The sequence below is a fragment of the Calonectris borealis genome, chromosome 17 (genome assembly GCF_964195595.1).
Source record: "Calonectris borealis chromosome 17, bCalBor7.hap1.2, whole genome shotgun sequence".
Taxonomy (NCBI): Eukaryota; Metazoa; Chordata; class Aves; order Procellariiformes; family Procellariidae; genus Calonectris; species Calonectris borealis.
This window is the reverse complement of record NC_134328.1, coordinates 12,827,121-12,847,867: the sequence shown is the minus strand read 5'-3', so window position 1 is coordinate 12,847,867 and position 20,747 is coordinate 12,827,121. Positions and strand designations below refer to the sequence as shown.

The 20,747-nt window shown below is 38.8% G+C and overlaps 1 protein-coding gene across 1 annotated transcript; it reads right to left on the bottom strand.

The window, feature by feature from the left end:
* Positions 1–302: 302 nt before the first annotated feature.
* On the bottom strand, positions 303–17,318 carry EDN3 (endothelin 3). Its single transcript, XM_075166097.1, has 4 exons — positions 17,006–17,318; positions 16,339–16,579; positions 3,544–3,708; positions 303–2,029 (listed from the first exon to the last, which is right to left on the bottom strand). Exons 1-4 carry the CDS (start codon positions 17,055–17,057, stop codon positions 1,867–1,869), a joined length of 621 nt encoding a protein of 206 aa, XP_075022198.1. The 5' UTR covers positions 17,058–17,318; the 3' UTR covers positions 303–1,866.
* Positions 17,319–20,747: the final 3,429 nt, after the last annotated feature.

Genomic DNA, 20,747 nt, shown 5'->3' with positions numbered 1-20,747 from the left:
AAACATAGACTGAGCAGTTCATCTAAAAGCTGAATTGTATCAGTCAAGGAGGCAGCATTGACAGCCTTGTTAGCACTGGGTTGTGTTTGCAATTCCAGGGAAAAAAAAAAGATGATTGAAGCTGAAGTCAGTGAACATTGTTCGCAAAGAGAACTCACAGCCCAAATGACCATTACCTCCTCGTTTGTCCCAGGATACAAATTAGGCCAGATGAGGGTTACATTTATAGCAAAAGGGACACAAAATTGAAATGTAACTTTTTATATGTAATTATTATCAAAGAATTTTTTATTATGTTTTCATACTCAATTCTCAAACTGTTAGGAGAACTATCAATCTCTTGAAGAAGGCAAGTTTTTGTGTGATCTGGGCATATGCATTCAGGGGAAAAAAAAAAATTCCAGTTGGTGGTTATAAATGAACATTAAGCATTCTTCATAACAAAGCTCGATTATTTTTTAAAATCCTCAAAACTATACAATGTCTTTTAAAAATTATGGGAAAATAGTATGTGAAGTGTTTTTATACAATAAATAATCTTATTTTCTATAAATGTACAAAATCATTTGTACAGCAAGTAAGAAACTAATACAAATGCAATAACTGAAAGATATCTTTAGTTTTATAACTATAATAATTTATTTATGAAATATATCCACATATATATAAAATATATCATATATATTTTGGCAAAAACCTCCCTTTCTTGTTTCAAACAAAATCTATTACCACTGCTTTAAGCCTATATAACCATTTTTGCTGTTAATTTCTTTTCATTTTTCTTTTGGTCTCCATCTTTCTTCTGATAAAATATAATTTAATATCATTGGGTTACAGTTCAACTTATGTGCCCTAGGGAAAGTCTGCATGAAGGTCAGTCAAACCAAAAAAATACCTGTAATGTCACGAGTAAGGGATTTCCTCTCTTTCTTTTTAAATAATATAAAACAGGATTTGCAAAAGTTACTCTTTTTTCCTTAGCTTATTCTTGCATCCTCCTATCAAAAAAAAGTCCATAATTTCTGAAGAAATCATTTACATTGAAAAATGTCCAGGGCTGGATATAACCCTTATTGCCAAGTTTCCAAGTTATTCAGTGATGATGTTTCAATGAAGAGATAAAAATGTGATTTATACTACTAGCAAAGATGAATGTATGTACTGTGGATGATAACGTATGTAGGGTCTTAGAATAGCAAATGGTCTAGTACAGCAAGTTATTCTGATTGCATGAAGTTTCATTTGAAGTTCCACAGTCCTACCCTTTTATCTTTAGGAAATTCTTTGGGATGAATTGGAGCTCTGTTCATCAACTACAGTGCATCCTTAAATAATCACTGTAAATGTTTTTGAACGGAACTTTGAAGTGCAGGAATAATTTGTGCCTAAATTAGGTAATCTATTGAATACTCAATGTATACTCTTAACTTGCTATAGTTTATAGTAATATTTTATATTAGCCATTCATATTTATTCTGCATAGATACTGTCATTTAAACATCTGCCACGAAGTTACAATATGATGATTCAGGCTTGCATACATTAACAAGAGAAATATTTTGTATCTGTTTATTCTTAATGAGAACTCATGGATAGGCAATCTCTCTCTAACTCATCATGTTCTCCAATTACAGCTGCCTGCATAAAGCTGTGGATGGATTCTTCAGACATATAGCAAGCGGTAAGTGGAACAGTATGTTTCTATTTTTAAATCACATAGAAAAATGTTTCCTGAAGCTTTGTGTTGCTGAAGTTTGGATCTGCCTTTGAATTTTTCTTCAATAGTGATACGTTCCCTGCTAGGTTACATGATAAAGATTATCCTTTACTGAGACTCTCGCAAAGGGAGCATGGGAGAAAGCTTCTTCATACAGGTTCACATGCCCTCAAAGTGGCATTCTTGAAATGAAAGTGTTGCATATTGCTGAATTCTCCACTGGCATCAGACTGAACCATCAAGTTTGTCCATCTCAAGGGAGAGTTGTAGTTTAAGTTCTTGCTTCTGAGCTTCAGCAAATAAACGTTAAAGCTTTAAAAAACAAAACAAAACAAAAACCAAACAAACCAAACTGCTTAATTATTCAGAACTAACTCCCTATTATCTGATTGAACTATGGTTCATCTCCTTGATTATGTGTACACAGAGTGAATGCTACCCAGTTGTCTAATTAGCTCTGATCAAATAATCATAGCAATAAATTCAGCTTGGGGACTTCTAATCCAAATGCTTCCCTTCATAGAAAAAAATTTTAGGTAATGGTGTGACTATTTTTTTTTTTTAACTTTTCTAGTTCTAATGGCTGCTTCATTTTACCCAGAACTACAAGCATTTGCTTATCCTGATATCATTTTGTATTTCTTATGTAGCAATAGTATTAAGGGTAGATTTGGAACTGGAACTTTTTGAAACTGGCTACTAGGTCACAGTAACCTCTTTATATCTGACATCTAAAGTAGATTTATTTTTCCCTCCAAATACTTTTTCCACAAAGTTTGTTCTGTTTCTTTACCTTGACAATTTTAAGTTTTACTGAAGCACTGCATTGGGACATGTAGCTTAAGTTGTTGCAGTGCCAAATGAGCAAAAAGATGACAGACAGGAACAGACCTTGCCCTAAAAAGAAGAAAAAATATGTTGCCAAAATATGTATTGGCTTATAGCCAAAGAATCCAACTTTTGAAGGAGCCATATTAGCATGAGGAAGGTTGTAGTAGTTCTGTGTATACTAAAGGTTATTTTAAAAAATAAATTTAAAAAAAACAACAAACAAACAACTGATGGGCCAAATTCTGCCCTTATTTAGCAAGAAGTGATAATATTCAGTTGAAAGAATTTAGAGTTCTGCAAATACAAAGAAAATTTATGGAAAATTAGTATTTCTTTTCAACATTAAATAACTGTAGCATAGCTGACTGTTCAGAATCCTCCGAACTCTCTGTCCTACTGAATGAAAGTGTGTTCCTCTTCCCTGCATTGGTCTTTCTCCGCTGTCTTTTTCATGGAACCATGATTTCTGGGGAAGAGAAATTTTCTAAGTTTGTCACTGTGTTCTCATCAATTACCCTTACAGAGCCATTTGTAAAATGACAATGTTGTACTCTTCATTAGAATAGATAAAACTTAAAAAATTCTAATATAGTGCAATATTAAGCATGCCCCTAACTGGACAGGAGATCTGCTGTCTCAAAAATACCACATCATAAAAAGAAACAGCAAAAAGAAAATTCAAAACAGTACTGTACTGGGTCTGGCGGGGTCTGGCCTTTTTCCTTCACCTATTAAACTATCTTGATTGTGACACATGAGTTTTCTTGCTTTTGTTCTTCCTATTCACTCCTCTGTCCCACTTAAGGGGGAAGTGAACAACCAGCTGTGCTTGGCTGCTGGCCAGGGTTAACCCACCACAACTGGAGATGAGAATTTTATTTAAAATCAATACATTTGTTAATGGGTTTCATTTGATACATGCAACTTGATTAATTTATCTCCATGAAATAGTCAAATCATGTAGACAGTTTGCAATACTAAGAAAAGATACTCACCTTCTTCTGTCTTGCATTCTTCTGCAAAACTGCATACACTGTTTGTCATGAGCATCCAAACAAGAACATCGAAATGAAGACTGGAAAGTACTTTGAATCTGGCCTGTAGACCTTTTGCCTCTAAAACTGCCTCTATAGTTAGACAGCCCATATGGCACAGTCCTCCTGTTGTGAGAATCACAAATAGTGTGTATTTTAGGAGCCAATTAAAATGATATTCCATATTTTTTCTGTTTTAGAAAATAGATCTATTGATGCAAAGCTATAAATAGCGGCACAAAAATCAAACTCTATGCTTATGTAACAAGTTCTCCCTATAACAAATTACAACTTCTGCTCAATCAGCTCAGGCTTTCATGAAGTTATAAAGTAGCAGACAATCAGCTTAACTGGCAGAATTAATTGGCAGCTACACTGACTATCTAAAAAAATTTTGATTACCTAACAGCTGATACAAAATACATCCCCAGGTTATTGCTTATTTTACTGCTTATTCCTTTATTGTGTTGGTTACCCCCCAAAAATGCACAAAATTTGTTATGTTCAGTGCCATAGCTGGTATGAAGTGACACGGGAGCTGTGCCGATTTCCAACAGATAAGTAACATCATGTCGGTGTTGTCACCTTCATGATTCAGACCCTGATTTGCCATTAATTTTATCATTGAGAACTGGAGAAAACTGTCAGCATGATTCATTTACTGCATCATGTTTGGAACATGACCCATGGAGTTATAAATGCGAGAAACAGCTAGATAATCTTCCTCATATGTATCTACTAGAACTTTCCTATGAGAGATCATACTCTATCACAGCACACCAAGAAATACTAGAGGTAGTTCTCTTTATTTCTCAGTCTGGCATGCTTTGTTCTTTAATGGGTTATAGTCAATATTATTATCAGAAAAGGACATGCTTCATCACTGCCTGCTAACATCCCCAAAAAGCGCTGGATAGTTTAGACTGATGTCATAAATTATTCTCCTACAAGTTGTTAAAGAATCTCAATTGATAGCAGGTGTACACCACATGGAACTTCTGGAGACTCATAAAAGTTCCTGTGTACTTGAGGGATGGGCTAAGCAACCCACAAATCCACAAACACAAAAATTCTGAAAAGAATCTCATGTTCAAAAGCAAGAAAGAGGAGTGGAGGGAAAAAAAAAGGCAGGGGACAGGAAGTAAGAATAGATCTAGAAGGGTTACAGAAAGGTTACAGAACAAAGTCTGAATAATCAGTCTACAACCACTAATTTCACAGTTGTACTTCTTTCCTTTGCTTTCACGAAAACATCATTAGGCTATTAATTGGAAAGCTGCAAATTTTCCGTTTTCCCACACTCATGGTGGGCTGAAAGGTTCAGAAACATTATTTTCCTCATCTCTGCAATAACTTTTGATGTAACATCAGTACGGTTGATGCAAATCATTTCTTCAAACCTCTGCACTTACAGTACATATGAGCTTCTAACAGTGCATCTCATCTTTCATAGCCTGAACCAGAGCACACCTATCATATATAGATTTATCATAAAATCATACTGAAAAATAGAAAATCACAAGCAGTATTTCTGTGTGTCAGAGACCATGACATGGTCTTTCTCCAGCAGATGCCTGGAGATATGCCTATATGCAGAAACTGTTACATATTTTCACTACTTCCTTCATTCTATGGCTATGCCTAGACACTGGGAGAGACCAAGAATATGCATATTAGTCTTAAAAGACTTTAGGACTTGATTTTGGCCCCCCTTCTCAGTCATTTAAAAAGCTTTTTGTTGTTTTCAGGATTAGGGGTGAGTCCCATTTCATAATTGAAGAGTATTAATAATTCTATACTGCCATTTACTTTAAAATAATGAATGATAAATGGCTAATGTAGGTAACTTCGGACATAAAAAGTATGACCATACAGCAGTTATTGGATACATTCATGTTTTTTACGAAGTAATGGCTAGTATTTAGAGACAGGAACAGGAGTTTAAGAGTGGCGAACCCTCTACGAAAACTGTCTGGTAAAATTCTGTTATTCAACTTCCTGCTCAGATTTAGGCTGAAATGAAAAGATGTATTTTGCTTGGTCTAGCCAAACGTGAAACCCCTATTCCATGGCAGAGAGCTTGCCAGGGGATAAAGAAGCTTTTTACAGCTTTTGCAGATGTCATCCCACATTGTGCTAACAAGACATAAAATACCGTAGTATTTTATTCTCATCATTTAAAGTGGTTCCTTGTTAAAAAGTCCACTTTTCCAAAATACGATACTGTTTCTTCTTACTCTACTTCTCTAAATAAGAATCTCTTCGGGACTGAGCTGCGGTTTGCCCTCTGTCAGAGGTTCTGCCTGAATAGCCAGAGAGGAAGAAGGGCACGTGTTCTATTCCTTAGTTGCCGCAGCTTACAAATTAATGGACCAACTAGAATTGTCATCAACTTCAATTTTATCTTAATACATCAGTATGTGAACTCCAGTGATTGAGGAACAGGCCCAGTACCAGCCTACTGTCTTTCCTAAAAGACAGTAAATTCCAGCAAACAGGCAGGAGTGGAGTATATAGTATAAGTTATAAGAACCATGAATCACAGCCCCAAGCAAAGGAGGAGACTGATATTTTAGATACTGCTTCTAATCTTTCTAATAAAGTGCCTTATGTTCTATGAAACTTATAATGCTTATAAGAGTATGCTTCATAGCTTGGAAAATGTATTCAAGACCACTTCATTCTCAAGGGTCCAGAAATACATGCCGATGCAATGACATTTTCAAGTGTAAGAATTTTAACTAGAACGCCCAAGCAAAAATTTTTATGATGTAAGCTAATGGGCAGATCTGCTAATCAGAGATAGAAATATAATAATTCTCCCCACATGCCTGGTTTTGCTAATCCAAAAATTCAAACCCAAAACAGATAAACTTCAATAGCATCCCAGAGCCTTTCCAACAGTATTCAGAAAAAGCTAAAAAATATAGTAGATGTTTTCTTGCCTGTCAGTTACTCTGATGCAACTCATAAATCACGTTTAAGCAAGTGTTAGCGTGTGTATGGTTATCATTCCAGCAGCTGAAAATGTCAGTATTTCAAGTTAGTTCATGCCTCTTTCTCAGCACTTCAGAAGTGAGAGGAGATGCCGAAGAGATTCAGTTGAACAAGTATCAGAAACATTTGCCTAGCAGCTTGCTTAATCTTACATTGTTACATGCGATTAACAAATGCTGCTTTTTATTATTTTTTATGGTGCTGCAATGTTCAGGTTCAAAATGAGGTAAATAGAATCACAATTTCTACATGCTGAATGCGAATTACTGTCAACATGTAATTGTCACCCAGCATTTGTGTTGCTAAGTCTCTTTGCTTTCCATTTCAGGTGAGGCATCTGTTTTCTTTAGTCAAAGCTTGCTGACTTTAGTATACACGGGGCAGTTTGTGTCTCCACAATGAAGATGAGGAATAGCTGAACTAGGCAGGGGCAGATTTGTTGGCTAGCCAGCTGCTAGGTTTCTGGGGATCCTGAACAGTCAGTTCCCTTACACTGTGTTCCTTGTGGTTATGACCAGGTCCCTGGCCAAAGTACTGGTGAAGAGCCATTTACAAACTTTTTGGAAATTTCGATGCAAAATCCACAGATTTTTAAAATCTGTGTGGCAACATACAAACCTGAGATTTATGTGGAAATGACCCTCTTTGGTAGAGTTCAGTTACCAGTATGATTACTGCAGCCAGTGAGTAGGTGCATAAAAGTCTGCATGCTCAGTTTTAAAACACTTTCTAAATTACAGAAGGTCTGAGTTTAAGAAAATAGTTTCTTCTTCAGTATAAGCTATTTGTTCTTTATTCTGTATGCAAAAAAAAAGAAGATGCTAACACAACTCTCCAGTACCTGGAATTATTCCATGTGATAAAATTATGATTAGTCAGTGCAACAGATCTGTTATCTGAAGATAATTCCATGTATAATATAGAGCAGCACAAAGCTAATAAAAGCACAGTGTGTTCTTGTCTTGAAACATACTTTTGATTTCTGCAATGGAAAGCGATCTTTAGGTCAGCCAATGTTCCTCCTAGAATTTTAAAAGAAAAAAAGTATAGATCTGCAGATTGGATTCTGAGATTCTGAAATAACCTAGATTATTTCTGTACTTTGTGTCCACAAAACACAATCATAAAAGCTCTCCCCCTGAAAGTCAGCTAGGTCTTGAAGCAAGGTTTTCCCATTAAATTAACAGAGATAGGCATTTGTTTGTTGAAAAAGACAAGAAGTATTAAGTAATAGTGAAAGAGCCATTCTGAACCAGTGGTACCAGTGAAAATTTCCCACAGAAAAAAAAAAGCCCATTGAATGACTACTACCTCCAAGTCTAACTGGGTAGTATGATTTGCCTAAGTCCTGCTGTCCCTCATTTATACTATAGTGAATGTTCAGAATTCAGGCAGACAAATCCAATTGGTTTATTTTAATTTTTATAACATGTGGCTGAGTTTCTCATGCTATGTTATAATTGACCTATGAGCTGCTATTATTTTCTACTTTCCCAGCCACTTAAACACAGTAGATACCTCCAGGGCACTTGAGTTTCAGCCAAAACAAAGGGATGAGGGGGTTGCAGCAATCATCTTAGATGCTGTGATTTCAGTATTCAGCAATATATTTTCTGGCATGCATCCAGGCCAGCAAGGCTCCCAGCAGTCTCCAGTGTTTTCAGACAATCTTAAAATGTATGAGATCGCTGTAAGGACCACTGAGAACAAAGAACGTGGAAAGGAAGCAAAATTTAACATCCTCCAAGTGACACAAAACATCTCCAGAATGAGAGATGCTTGGGGGAAATAACACATATTTCTGTGTATGCTTTCATATAAAGCTACTGCAGTAATATTATGTAGCTCTGTAGATGAAGGGATCCTTGGCTGCTCTGAACGTTGGCTCCAACTCTTTCTGTAACAGGCGTATTTTTAATGGAGTAGTTCACAATAGGTGTACCTCCATATTATACCCTCCTTCTCATCATCATCGTTTAAGAAGTGAAACACCTTCCTCAGAGTGCCTGACTTGTTGGTCTTCTGTCATCCTAACCACATGCTCCATTCACAGAAGCTGTACTTTTTCTTAGCTTTTTGCAGTTAAAATTATTTTCATAGGAAAAAAACTTTTACCCTTTATAGCCACACCTTTATTTTCCACATCCTCAGTTTAGTAGTAGTCAATGTTCCTAGATACCTAAAGATGTAGGTATCTAAAAAGATGTACCTCCACGATCCTTCTAGATTTAGTTTAACCTTCACTTTTTTTTTTTCAGTCTTATTCTTTAAGTAATACTTGCTAATTTGTTAGGACCCCAAATTAGTTAATAGTTAATTAGTTATAGCTAACTTAGGTAATAACTAAGGATTGCACACATCTGCTTCATCATACAGTTTCACTGACCACACGAGTTCTTTGATTTCCCTCCTACTGGGACTTCACGGTACCCAAGTTAAGTACTGTGAGAGAATCTGAAGGCTTTTTATCACTAGTCATCCTCCTCCTGTAGCTGTCAAAAGTGTGTTACATGTTTTGTATTTCAAATATGATCAGAAAAATATCTGAGTTGTTGAGTGAAAAACCAGGGTACGTTTCTTGAGGTAAGCAATATGAAGCAAGCAGGAAGGGGGATTTTTCCATTAACACCCCAAATACGCAGAGAAATACGCAGAGAGGCTGGCTAGAGCTCACCTGACCTAATAAACTGAGCCCTTGTTTCACAGAAATACCTCTCTCAAAACAACACTGCTCATATCCTTCAGTACCTCATACCAATCCTAATCTGCTCCCAGTTTTGTGGCAAGAAATGTGATTGTTAGTTTAAATAAATAAGTAAAAAAAAATGTGCAGCATTTTCTGTCTGTGAGGCCCAAACTCCCACAATTCCTTTTTCTTCCTCTGACTGGCAGGGAGTGCTGTTAGTAAGTTAGAACGCAAATACACTGAGGTAAATCCCAAAAGGCAGAGCAGCTGGAAAATACGGATGAAAGGAATCAAATGGTAGTTTTTTCAAACTAAAATTCAGAGTACTTATTGCTAGCTTCTGAAGCCACCACACCACCAAGAACACACACGCTAATGCATGTTTCTACCACTCTCCACAGTGTGTATAGTTCAAAATCCACTGCTGGTTTAAAAACAAATAAAACAAAAACCTGGGGGAAAATAAACACATGGTGTTAAAATTTAAGACTGATGAAAGTGACTGTGGTTTGACAGCCCTTAAGACTGTTTATTCTTAGAATTAGACCAACATGAGCAGCAGTAGTGAGATTTCACGACACTAGCTACTAGTGTGTCTCATCCCTGACCCCATGTTCTGCAGGGCCAGCTCCTGCAGTGACGTGGGATTTTAGTCTGCAGAGCCAAATCATTTCAAGTCTTTCTGAGAATACTGCTGTTAAGACATCAATACTGTGAGTACTGTAAATAGTACTAGCTTTACAGGAAGACTAAGACGGTATATTCTACTTTTAGACTGTGGAGGGCATGCAAGCTGTGCACGTTTCAGATGGTAAGACACTGAAAGTGTGAAGTCAGTACACGATTTAAATATGCAATCAGAATAACTGTGTTTGAATAACAGGCCTAAAAATCAAATCGGTTTGTCTGTCATAAAACATAACAATAACAGCATAATCCTGTTACTATGTTCAGTAAATCTATTTGAAATACTCTCCGTTTGATGTGAAGATTTGTGCAGCTTCTTAACACCAAAGATCCTCCAATTTTTAGGATTACAGATATTTACAATGTCATTTAAATTTTCTCAAAAATTTGTAACTAAAAAAAAAAGGAAAAAACTAAAAGGAATTGATGGAGATAAGGAAGATGATCTACTTTATACTTCGTATTTTTTCTGCCAGTGAATATAATCACAGATTCCATAGCTTTAGTTATTTTAATTGTTACTAGCTTGTTAAGATTTTTCTTTTTATCCTTCAACATTCAGGCTACATTAGGACATACAGTGCATATACATAGTCTAATCTTGGTAGCATTCACACATGTAAGACAAATAGATTTCAGTGAACATGTAAAGTCTGCAAAATGCAGGGCAAACTTCATTCAGAAAAATAAAATCCACTCAACAGAAGATTCATCACTTCACTTTTGGCACTTGGTTCTGATGGTTAACCATGCGCACTGTTTAACCAACAGATCAGCTTCCTTATTTGAACTGCCTGGCTTGTAGCCACTGTTTTATCATCATGCCTTTGGCTAGCAGGTATTTTCAGTCTGATATATTAAGATTATAAGCGCATGCTTAATTGTTTTGCTGAACAAGAGATCTTTAGTTGTGTATTTTTACTTCCAGTAATATATGGGACATCACCTACACTTATCTAATGATGAAGGTAATTCTCAAAAAATGGGGTAACTGTAATACTTTATAATACCACTTAATATCCGTAAGGATGAAAAGTATTTTAAATTACATTATATGGGCTTCTGTTCAACAAAATTCAATCATCAATGAGATGCAGGTAACAAAAAGATGTTATGAAGGAAAAGTTAACCAGCACAGCATACAGTTAGAACAAGAGTATCCAATTGGTTGTCTTAAGTCTTCTCTTTCGTAACAACATCCCAAGACATCACTTCCTCTCTATATATGAGCAAAACTATGAGTGAAGCGATGATAGAGTATAGATTATTCCCATTCTAAGATGACTTTCTGATGGTGACCTAAGCCAGTAGTGAGCAAAGATCATTAACTTATAACTGTTAGAGAGCTGACTGTATGTGGAATCAGCTGCTGTTGTCTGTGAGTCTGGTAAGTCCTGGACCCCTAACAGACCCATTTGTCAGCACTTTCAGGAAAGACCAAAAAAATGAAAGTGTATGAAAAGCCTTTCTCACCGCAACAGGTGGTCACATTAGGTCAGGAAAACAGATTTCTACAGGGGAACTATCTGGAACAATCTAGTGCTAAATTTTGATGGCCACTTAGGAATATCTGACTTGCATATGTTACAGAAACAAATTTCTTCTTTATTAAAGTGACAAAACAGCACATCCTTGTAGTGTCAGCCTGTGACCACACAATGTGAAACACTCACCATATCCTCTACTAATATATCCCGTGGAGCAAAGCAACAGACTGCAAGTCTGTGCATGCCCTTGTCCTTCCACGGAGGAAACAGAACATGTAAGTACAGAGGATCAGAGCTGCAAACACAAGGATGTTAGATCAAATTCTTCCTTTCGCTCTGTCCATCCAATTCTACTGATTCAGAAATTCATGTAATGACAGAACTCTTAGATCATCATGTAAGCTGGTCTTTATAACATGGTCACAGAATTTCACTCAGTTAAGCCTCTTTTGAGCGTAATAGCAAATACTGAAATTAGACATGTCATCTAAAAAAAAACCCAACACTTTTGCTTTGATTTAGATGCTTAAAGCAATAATAATTTTTGGTGATTAGTCTGAGTGAGGAAATAACTTTACCATTGTGGATCTACGCTAACTCTCCTTTGAAAGTGTCTGGATTATTGCCATAAATTCCCGTTATACTTTTATTTTAGAATTAAAGAGTATCTGATATTGTGTCTTCACGATAGTATCATTTTCTTACAGTTGTCACCTTTTAATCTTTTACTAATCATTCTGAGCATCTCTAAAGCTTCACACAGAAACATTAATGTCATTAATTGAACCACATTTTGCTGTTGGATGCACAAGCTCAGTTCATATTGAAATATAGGACCCCTTTAAAGAAGTGCAGATGTAGAAGAAGTCTTGCCTATATTTTCTTCTTTAATTTACAGAATTAAGTATCAAGTCGTGGCTGTATTACATTAGTGGGTACTGTTTAAACAACAATTCATTCATTCTTCTTTAAAATGTGTCTGTAGCTATAGATCAAGATAAGCATAATTAATCACTTGACAAAAAATACACTGCAAACTAATTCCTGAATAATCAATCTTATCAGTAAGAACAATTTACTAGCTTTTAATTATCTTTGTTATGCAACCTTTGTCTACACCACATAATTGCATTACTCTATTCTGACTTACCTGACTTTCTTTAGGTTGTCTTCTTTTCCACTTAAGGCTCTCGTTGTTCCCAGCATAAGAGACTTACTATGTCAAAATAACACTGGTGTGCTTAGTGGTCTGGACTAACAGCAGTGGTTCATGGACAAGTATAAAGCAATACTCAAACATATGTGCAGAGATAATTTCTCATTTAATTGGCAAAAGCTGCAGAGAGTCAGAGGCTGCATATTCTGCTGTTTTGTGCTTTTCTACAACTGTCACCCTGCTGACCTAAGTGGTTTCTCAGCAAGGATAGGAATAGACCCTCTATCGTGACTCTGCCTCCAACAGTTTCAATAAAAACTTTAACCACTTCTCCAGAAAAGGAGGGGAGGCCATGACCAAGATTTGTTTTGAATATATTACAACAATGCTTAACAGCATCTTCCATTGGGAAAAGCAGGGGGAAGAAACCAGAGGAGGAAGTAAAGTTTGTCTTTGAAGTATGGAGGAGAGAGTAACCTGGAAACAAAATATTAAGGAATTTGTGACGGGAATAAGAAATGATAAGTGAAGAACATAAGTCAGGAGAAATATGAAAGGAAAAAACAATAAAAAGCAATTGTAGTGTTTGATGTAGGAAATAAAACCAAAAAAGATGTGATAAGTAAATAAGCAGGAAAAAGATCAGAATCAGCACGTCAGGAAAACTTCTCCAGTCTTTAACACCATCTTTCTGGCCTCCCATCGTGTCTATGGTCCTCAAAGTTGCATTTGAGCCAAATTTTTAGTAAATATGAAAACTTTCAACAACATGCGTATAACAGCAACGTAAAAGCCCCATTTACATACAGCCAGTCTGTACAGATCCAGTGGTTACTTCCATTTAAAAGAAGTAGCATAATTTTCTTAGGATATTAAATTCCACAAGCAGGCCTGATTTCTCTCATTCTCATCCAGAAGTACCTTTTGACTTACTAAGACATTGTTCCAGGTGGGACACGAGGCCAGAATTAGTGCCTGTTCATTCAGACGTGTGATGTGAAATCTTAATCCTGCCTCTGTTGCACTGAACATGGTCCAAAATGTCTAGTATCTGCCTACATACTTGTTTCAGTGACTAAGCATTCCTAGGAAGAATCCTAGGACTTTTGAAAATTGAGACTGCTCTCTTTCAGCTTAGAGGGAGATTTGTACATCCACCTCACCTGTAAACACAGCTTTTCCTTTCACTGCTCACCTTGCTGGCTCAGACCAGGCAAGTGCCCAGAAACAGCTAGAGGAGCAGGACGGCAAGGCAGCCCAGTTCAGACACCCGGCTCTGCCAGCCAAAGAGCACCACTCTCTAAACGCCGCAGCCGGCCAACTTTGAGAGGACCTCCTTTCTCCAGTTCTAATGAGCACTTACAGATTCCAGAAAATTCAGTTCCTACTGGACTAATTCCCCTGCTTTCCACCATTATCCACTCCCTATTTATCAACCCCAGAGGCCCCCCAGCATCCTGATTAACCTAGTTCCTACAGCGTTATTAGGTTATACAGGTTCATGTCTTTGGTGCAGAGTAGCTAAAATGTATCATTCCGTGTGAATATTTAATATTCAAATTGAATATTGAAATTGAATATATTCATTCTACAGCTTGCATAGAAACGTCCAGTCAAATGGCATAAAAATTATGTGTGATAAGAATCAGAATCTCCTAGAACTCACGTCAAATCGTCACAGGCTAACCTATACACTGGACAGAGGGGGTAGACTTTACATATCTGAGAGATTTGCTGTTATTTTATGTACAACTGACTTCAGTTAAGAAAGTGGAGACTTATAGCCCCAACTCTTTAGTATTTGGATTATTATACGTACTTCATTGCTAATGCTATAGGTATCATGAAAATGTTATGTATCTCTATTCTCTATTTTTTGTTCTTTCTTTGGTGGTCTTTACACAAAACTTTCAGGTAGGAAAAAATTCTCCACATCACTGAATTAATGCACACCATTAATGCACACTAAATACTTTTCCCACTGGAATGAAAAGTATAATTTCTGTAGACTTAAAACAGGATATCCTTAAAAAAAAAAAGTGTGTGTGTGTTTAAAATTAGCAGAATTCTATTTATTCAGTGTGTAGAGGAAAAGGAATGTCATTCCCCCATTTTCACTGGTGAGCTCTGACTTAAATATACTGAGTCATAAATATTTGGCTAAAATAATTCTAAGTAATCCTGGGGTGGATTAGTGCAGGTATGGAACTCAAAGAATTGAAAGACTTGTGTGAATACTTGATACTAACAGGTTGGTAGAAGTTCAAAAGACTTGTCATCAGACATGGCCTCTAGCCAGGACACAGACATGAATTTACAAATTAAGTGCCCTAAACCCCATTTGACTTAACCTATCTTACGGCTACTTTCTATTTGTCTATTCCTTTTGTTATTATAATCTGATTAAAAGCTTTGCAATTGATTCAAAGGCAGATCCAAGTTAGTACAAATGTTCCCAAACTAGTCAATGGAATACTTGATGGTGAGTGTAGAAGTTCACAGTCATATAGTCTCAAGATCTTTAATTCATGAAGTTCATCAAGAGAAATCTGGTTTTAGGTTCATCTGATCTCCTGATTATTTTTCAATGAACTGATTGCTGTGGTTGCTACAGGACTGAAACCTATTAGCCTATGAAAATCTTTACAAATCTTTAAGACTGTTTTAGTTACTCAGGGAGACATGATATATACAATGGTCTAGGAAAAGGAGGCCTCTAACCTTTAGGATGTAGGCAAAGTGTCATTCTTCCTGGATGAATTCTTTTCATTAAGTGCTGTTAGTACCAGACCCTGTTTTTCTGCATACGTGCTCACCCCCACTGATCTGTGTGAAACCCAGAATTTCCAATTCATGGGAAATGTTGTTTTCAAAAATTGTTTTTATGATGAGTTGAAACAAAAACTTATGTTCTCCATTCCCATAAAACATAATTGCAGAAGACGTTCTTTTGTAACATCTTAAATCTGGTATATTGAGGTTTTCAAAAATTACTATTTTAATGTCAAAGTATTTTTCCACATGATTTTTTATCAAAAACATGACAGTTGCACACACACACTATTCTTCCCTTCCCAGTGAGTGGTTTATTAGAAACACATTTCTCCTAAAAAATAACTACTTTTTTCCCCCTGGCCAGTTTCACTCGGGCTATACACAGTACCCACGTGCTGCGTACAGCAAGGTACACCCGTACAGCCGTGCCGCTACGTGTGTGTAGGTACCGGGAATCTGCCGGACTGAGGCGGCTGGGACTGCAGGCACGGGCCCGAGGCTCTCCTTGGCTCATCAGCACCCCGGCGTCCCTCCGCCCGGGCCACCCAGCGACACCCGGCAGGTGTCGAGGCGGCGGGGGAGCGGCACGGCCCGCCACGCCACCGGGCTCGCTCCGCTCCCTGGGGGCTCGGGAGGCCCCGCCAGCAGCGCCTACCCCAGCAGCAGAGACCGGGCTACCGGCTACCCGGGCAGCGCGGCGGACGCCTCTCGTCCCTCCCTGACCCGGGCGGCGGACGGCTCCGCCTTCAGCCGGGCCCGCGGCGCCCCCGCCCGGCCTCTCCCTCGGGGTCCCCCGGGGGCGGGCACGGAAGCCCCGCCCGTTACCGCCCCGCGGCAGAGGCCCGTCCGCCGCACAGCCCTCGCGGCGACCGGCGCCGGGCGGCCCCCTCGCCTCCCCCTGCCCGCGAGGGTCGCTCCCTTCGCAGCCCGGCCCGCCATTTCGCGTCCCGCCGCCCGCCCGCACTCACTCGGGGGTGTTGATCCAGATGATGTCGAGGTGGCAGTAGTAGACGCACTCCTTGTCCTTGTAGGTGTAGCAAGTGCAGCGCCGGGCTCGCCTTCGCAGCGCCCCGCCGTCCACCTTGGCCCTGCCGCCGGCCGGCAGCGCCGCCGCTTCGCTCTCCTCCCGCTCCTTCTGCCCCAGCGCCGCCGAGCGCGGCTCGCCGCCGGCCGGCAGCGGCAGGGAGCGAGCCCGGGGCAGCGCGGACCCTGCACCGCGGGAAGGAAAGAGCAGCGCTCAGCTCCCCCTGCGCCACCCCAGCGCCCCTGCCCCCGCGCACCCCCGCCCACCCCCACACGGGGAGTAACCCCCCGTGCCTTACAGCCCCTTTTGTAACAGGACCCGAACCATCACCAGGCCCTGAAAAGTTTCAGGGCTGTTAAAAGCACCGTTATGTTTACATTTACTGCAGCATGGTGGGGTGCACCAGTAGCACCCGCAGGCTTGGGGTGCATCGGTAGCGAGTGTTTTGTTTTAAACCTACGGACGTCTTTGGCGTGTAGTTATTTACCACGCATGGGAGTGGGCTATTGCTTACAGCCTTTTGGAAGAAGAAGAAAAAAAAGAAAACACCACCCAGCCTTTCTTTGTGTGCATGCGTGGAAGTGGCTAAGAAAGAAAGAAATTCACGTTACCTGCAGTCGACGTAATTGTAAGTCCAAAGAGGAACAATAAACCCAGCTCCATTAAACCCAAATTGCACGCTTGTTAACTGCAGGCAAAGGTGAACTGCAGGGGCGACTGAACCGTTCCAGGAGGAATCACCTCAGGTTGGAGGCAGGGAATATCCTGAGGCTGGCGGCAAACGCTGCTCCCCAGAGTTAGTTCCCACACGGAGGTGTGATTAGTGGTTCTCCCTTGCAGTTATTCTCCTCCAGTGCAGAGTTAGTCCTGAAGGGGAGAGTGTTGTCAAAAGAAGGGAAGATCCATCGCTTGGCTTTTCCCACACACACCTCCCACCCCACCCCCAAATCTGATCAGAAACCGGAGCTGCTGTTTTCCAGCTGCAGACGCCTCCCACCCGCGGACAGCTGCCTGCCTCTGCCTCCCCCTCCCACGGCCCACGGCCCGCGCTCCCCGCCCCCGGCCGCCCCCCGCTTCCCACCCCGCGCAGGTAAAAGGCCGGGATGAAGCAGCACATCCTCCCCTGGAACAGGAGGCACAACCCCTTTGTTATTGGCAATGCTGATCTTTGTTCATCACTTCTACATGACCTGAGCCTGTTGTTCTATGTGCAATTCCAGGAGGACAGAGGATCGCTTGCGCGATAAAAATGCAAAGTTTTGACTCAAATCGGGGCTACAGATTGGGAATTGTTTGGGGCTTTTTTTCCCAGGACTCTGCCAGTTCTTGTCCAGGTGAAATTAAGTCACCAATTTATTACTACTTTCTTTTTCCCCAGTTAATTATGAACACCTCTTTGCAGACAAACCTACCTAGAGTGCAAAATTTAAGGTAAAAGGGGATTTCATATTGTGTGAAATACCTGACACTTGTGCCTAGAAAAACACTCCTGCATGTGGCCCATTTGTTATCATAATATCAGCTATTAAGTGATAATAGGTAAGGGTTTAAGGGTTAAGGGAGTTGGCTATATCTTTTCCTACAGTAGTATGTGTAATATATCCTGTTATAGGAAACATATGTTGTACATAGCACGTGGAGAAAGGTTAGCAAATTTAATTGTGGCTATCTTAAATCAAAACATGATGTTTTATTTAAGAATGTTTCAGTACTAACAGAAAGAGCTGCAGCCAAACTTGCTTTTATGTATCACGCCAATTTGACATACTCACTAAAATCTTTTTTGTGAGTAGAAAACTAGTTGCAGGATCACTCAGGTTATGTTATCCGCAAGAGGAACGCCGTTCTCTACCACATCACATTCTTCTCCAGCCCTGCCCCCGATTCCAGTTTCTGGTGTGGACTATTCAGTAACACCACATACAGAAAAATCTCATTAAGATGTCCTGTTTTGTCAGTTTGTCAAACCTTGCCTTTTGTCAGTTTCTAAAGATTGAGAGTTTCGTGGGAGAACTTTAGTTGACCATATTCCCAGCTAATAACAAAAGCACGATGGTCATCAAAGACAGAGTAATAGCTAGAAAGTTCCTTTTTCTCAAGTTTTGCTGAGACCATGGCTCTCTGTGGAAACTTAAATTGCTTTTGTTTCGCACAGTTTGTGCAAATGACAAGACTTTGCAATATAGAATTGAAATGTCAGAAGCATTAATCATGCCCTATCTCCAAAACCCAGTTAGCAAAGACAAGATTTCAGTAAATTTCTAAGGTTTGTACCCACTGCAGTGAGTGCAGTTCATGAGGACATAGCTGCAAGTAGTTTGCTCAGGTATTGACAACATTCAAGTACTAAAACAGAACTGTGAAAGTACCTGATTGATTTTAGTTCTGCTAATTTTAAATAGTTTCACTGCAGTGACTAATGTTCTCATAGCTAATACAGTGGGGGGAAAATAGATCCTGTGTAAATTACTGAACTTAGTATTATATTGAAGTTCATGCTTGATCTAGGAAAGTAAGTGCTTACTTACCTTTAAGGATGAGTAACTGCAGTGACCTGAATGTTTATATAGTTTGCTCTGCTGGATTGTGGGTTTGTGTGTATTAAAGTCATGCTCTCCAAGCATCAGCAGAGTTACAGTTAGGCTTCACAGTTGTATAGCTGCTGTTATTTTGAAAAATACCATGACAAAACATCTCTGAAAAAAAGAATGTTTCTGAAGTTATTTCCATTTCTTATATAAGTAGAAAAATTAATTGCTTCAATCAGGAAGTTGTAGATATTGTACTCTGATACTGTTGGATACAGGATTGATTTTGACCAATGCTTATGATTGCATTTTAACTTATCTGAAAAAGGAAAAAAATAGAGATTTATTGTGCAGTTACTGTTTAACAGACTCTTCACTGCAGTGAGTAGGAAGTACTCGTTATATGTTGCTGGTGTGATAAGGCACAATGACATGAGTCCAAATTCTGATTTATGAATTTCATTTTCTTCATTGCAAATTTTTTTTTTTGTTAATAATGATGTAAAATTATTATGGTAACAAAAAGTTTAAAATGAGTAATATATAACTGTATCATACGTATAGGTTTGTTATGGCAGAAAAAGGTCATGTGTTGTGAATTGATTTAATGACATTTTCCTAAAAAATATTGTTCTATTTTTTTAAATAATATTTTGAAGGCCTCTTCTACATTGCTCTGCTTTTTCTTCTGTGTGCTGTTTAATCTCTGAAAAGCCAGGGGAGGCCATATCAGCACTGATACTGAGTGCTGTGTAAACAAAAGAAGCAATAAAATATATTCTGAAATTAGCTATCAGGGTTTAGAAATTAAGAAGGGCAAGGTTTTGGTCAAATGACCTCTTGTAAGCTTTAAAAGGACATAGACTCTACAGGAAGAAAGAGACTCTTATCAAAGGAATTAATACTTCTGGACATGGTGGGCCTGATTCTCATTTACATTGATTATCAAGTTATTTGTGTCACATATTACCTAATAACTTGAGACCTTTTTATTTAATAAATATAGCAGTCGCAAAACAAGAATGCTGGTTAAGCGAATAGCAACAAATAAATTTTAAAAATCCAGGGTCTATTTTGAGTTGGGGTAGTAATAAATGATGTCTGGATATTGGTGTCAGTGATATTAACATGTGATGCAAAATCATTTTATAAATCTATTTAAGCATTATATTTTCATTTGGTTAAAAAAAAAGAGTAGCAGCTATTGAGGTAGCTGGCATAGATTGGAAGCTAAGAGATCCAATTCATATTATTTTACAGCTTTTCCTTTAAAATTGTTTTCGCTTCATAGGTTCCTTTTTCTATTTCAATTTCAAGATCTTTAGGGTGGATGGGTACTTTGCAAAAATCTTGAGAGCCCTGAACGTGTGGAGTTAAGCCTTCTCTTTATACCTGCTAATCTTCCCACCTCCAACATACTCCTTCCTGCCCTTGTGCAGGAACAGCACAGCAGTGCTGTAAGAGCCAGCTATACTCTCCACACAGTGGGAATTCCCCTGTGCTAGGACACTTCCTCATTCTTAGGGCCACCCAAGCAGCTTAAGGAAGACAATCAGCAGATCTGCCCTGTTGCCAGGTGTAAATATTGTATATTTGAGAACTTCTAATGACTGAAGGGAGAATATATCTTAGAGATGAGGTCAAGGCTGAAGGAGTCCTGGAATGTGGAGCAGCTGAAACAGATGATGTTAAGAAAAGTAAGCTCAGATTCCAGATTTTATATTTGAAAACCCCGGGCTGCCATTTCAGTTAGGAACATAATCTTGGTTTTGTTTAGTACTTCTCTGCCCCTTGTATCCCTACTTTATAAATACACTTATGCGAT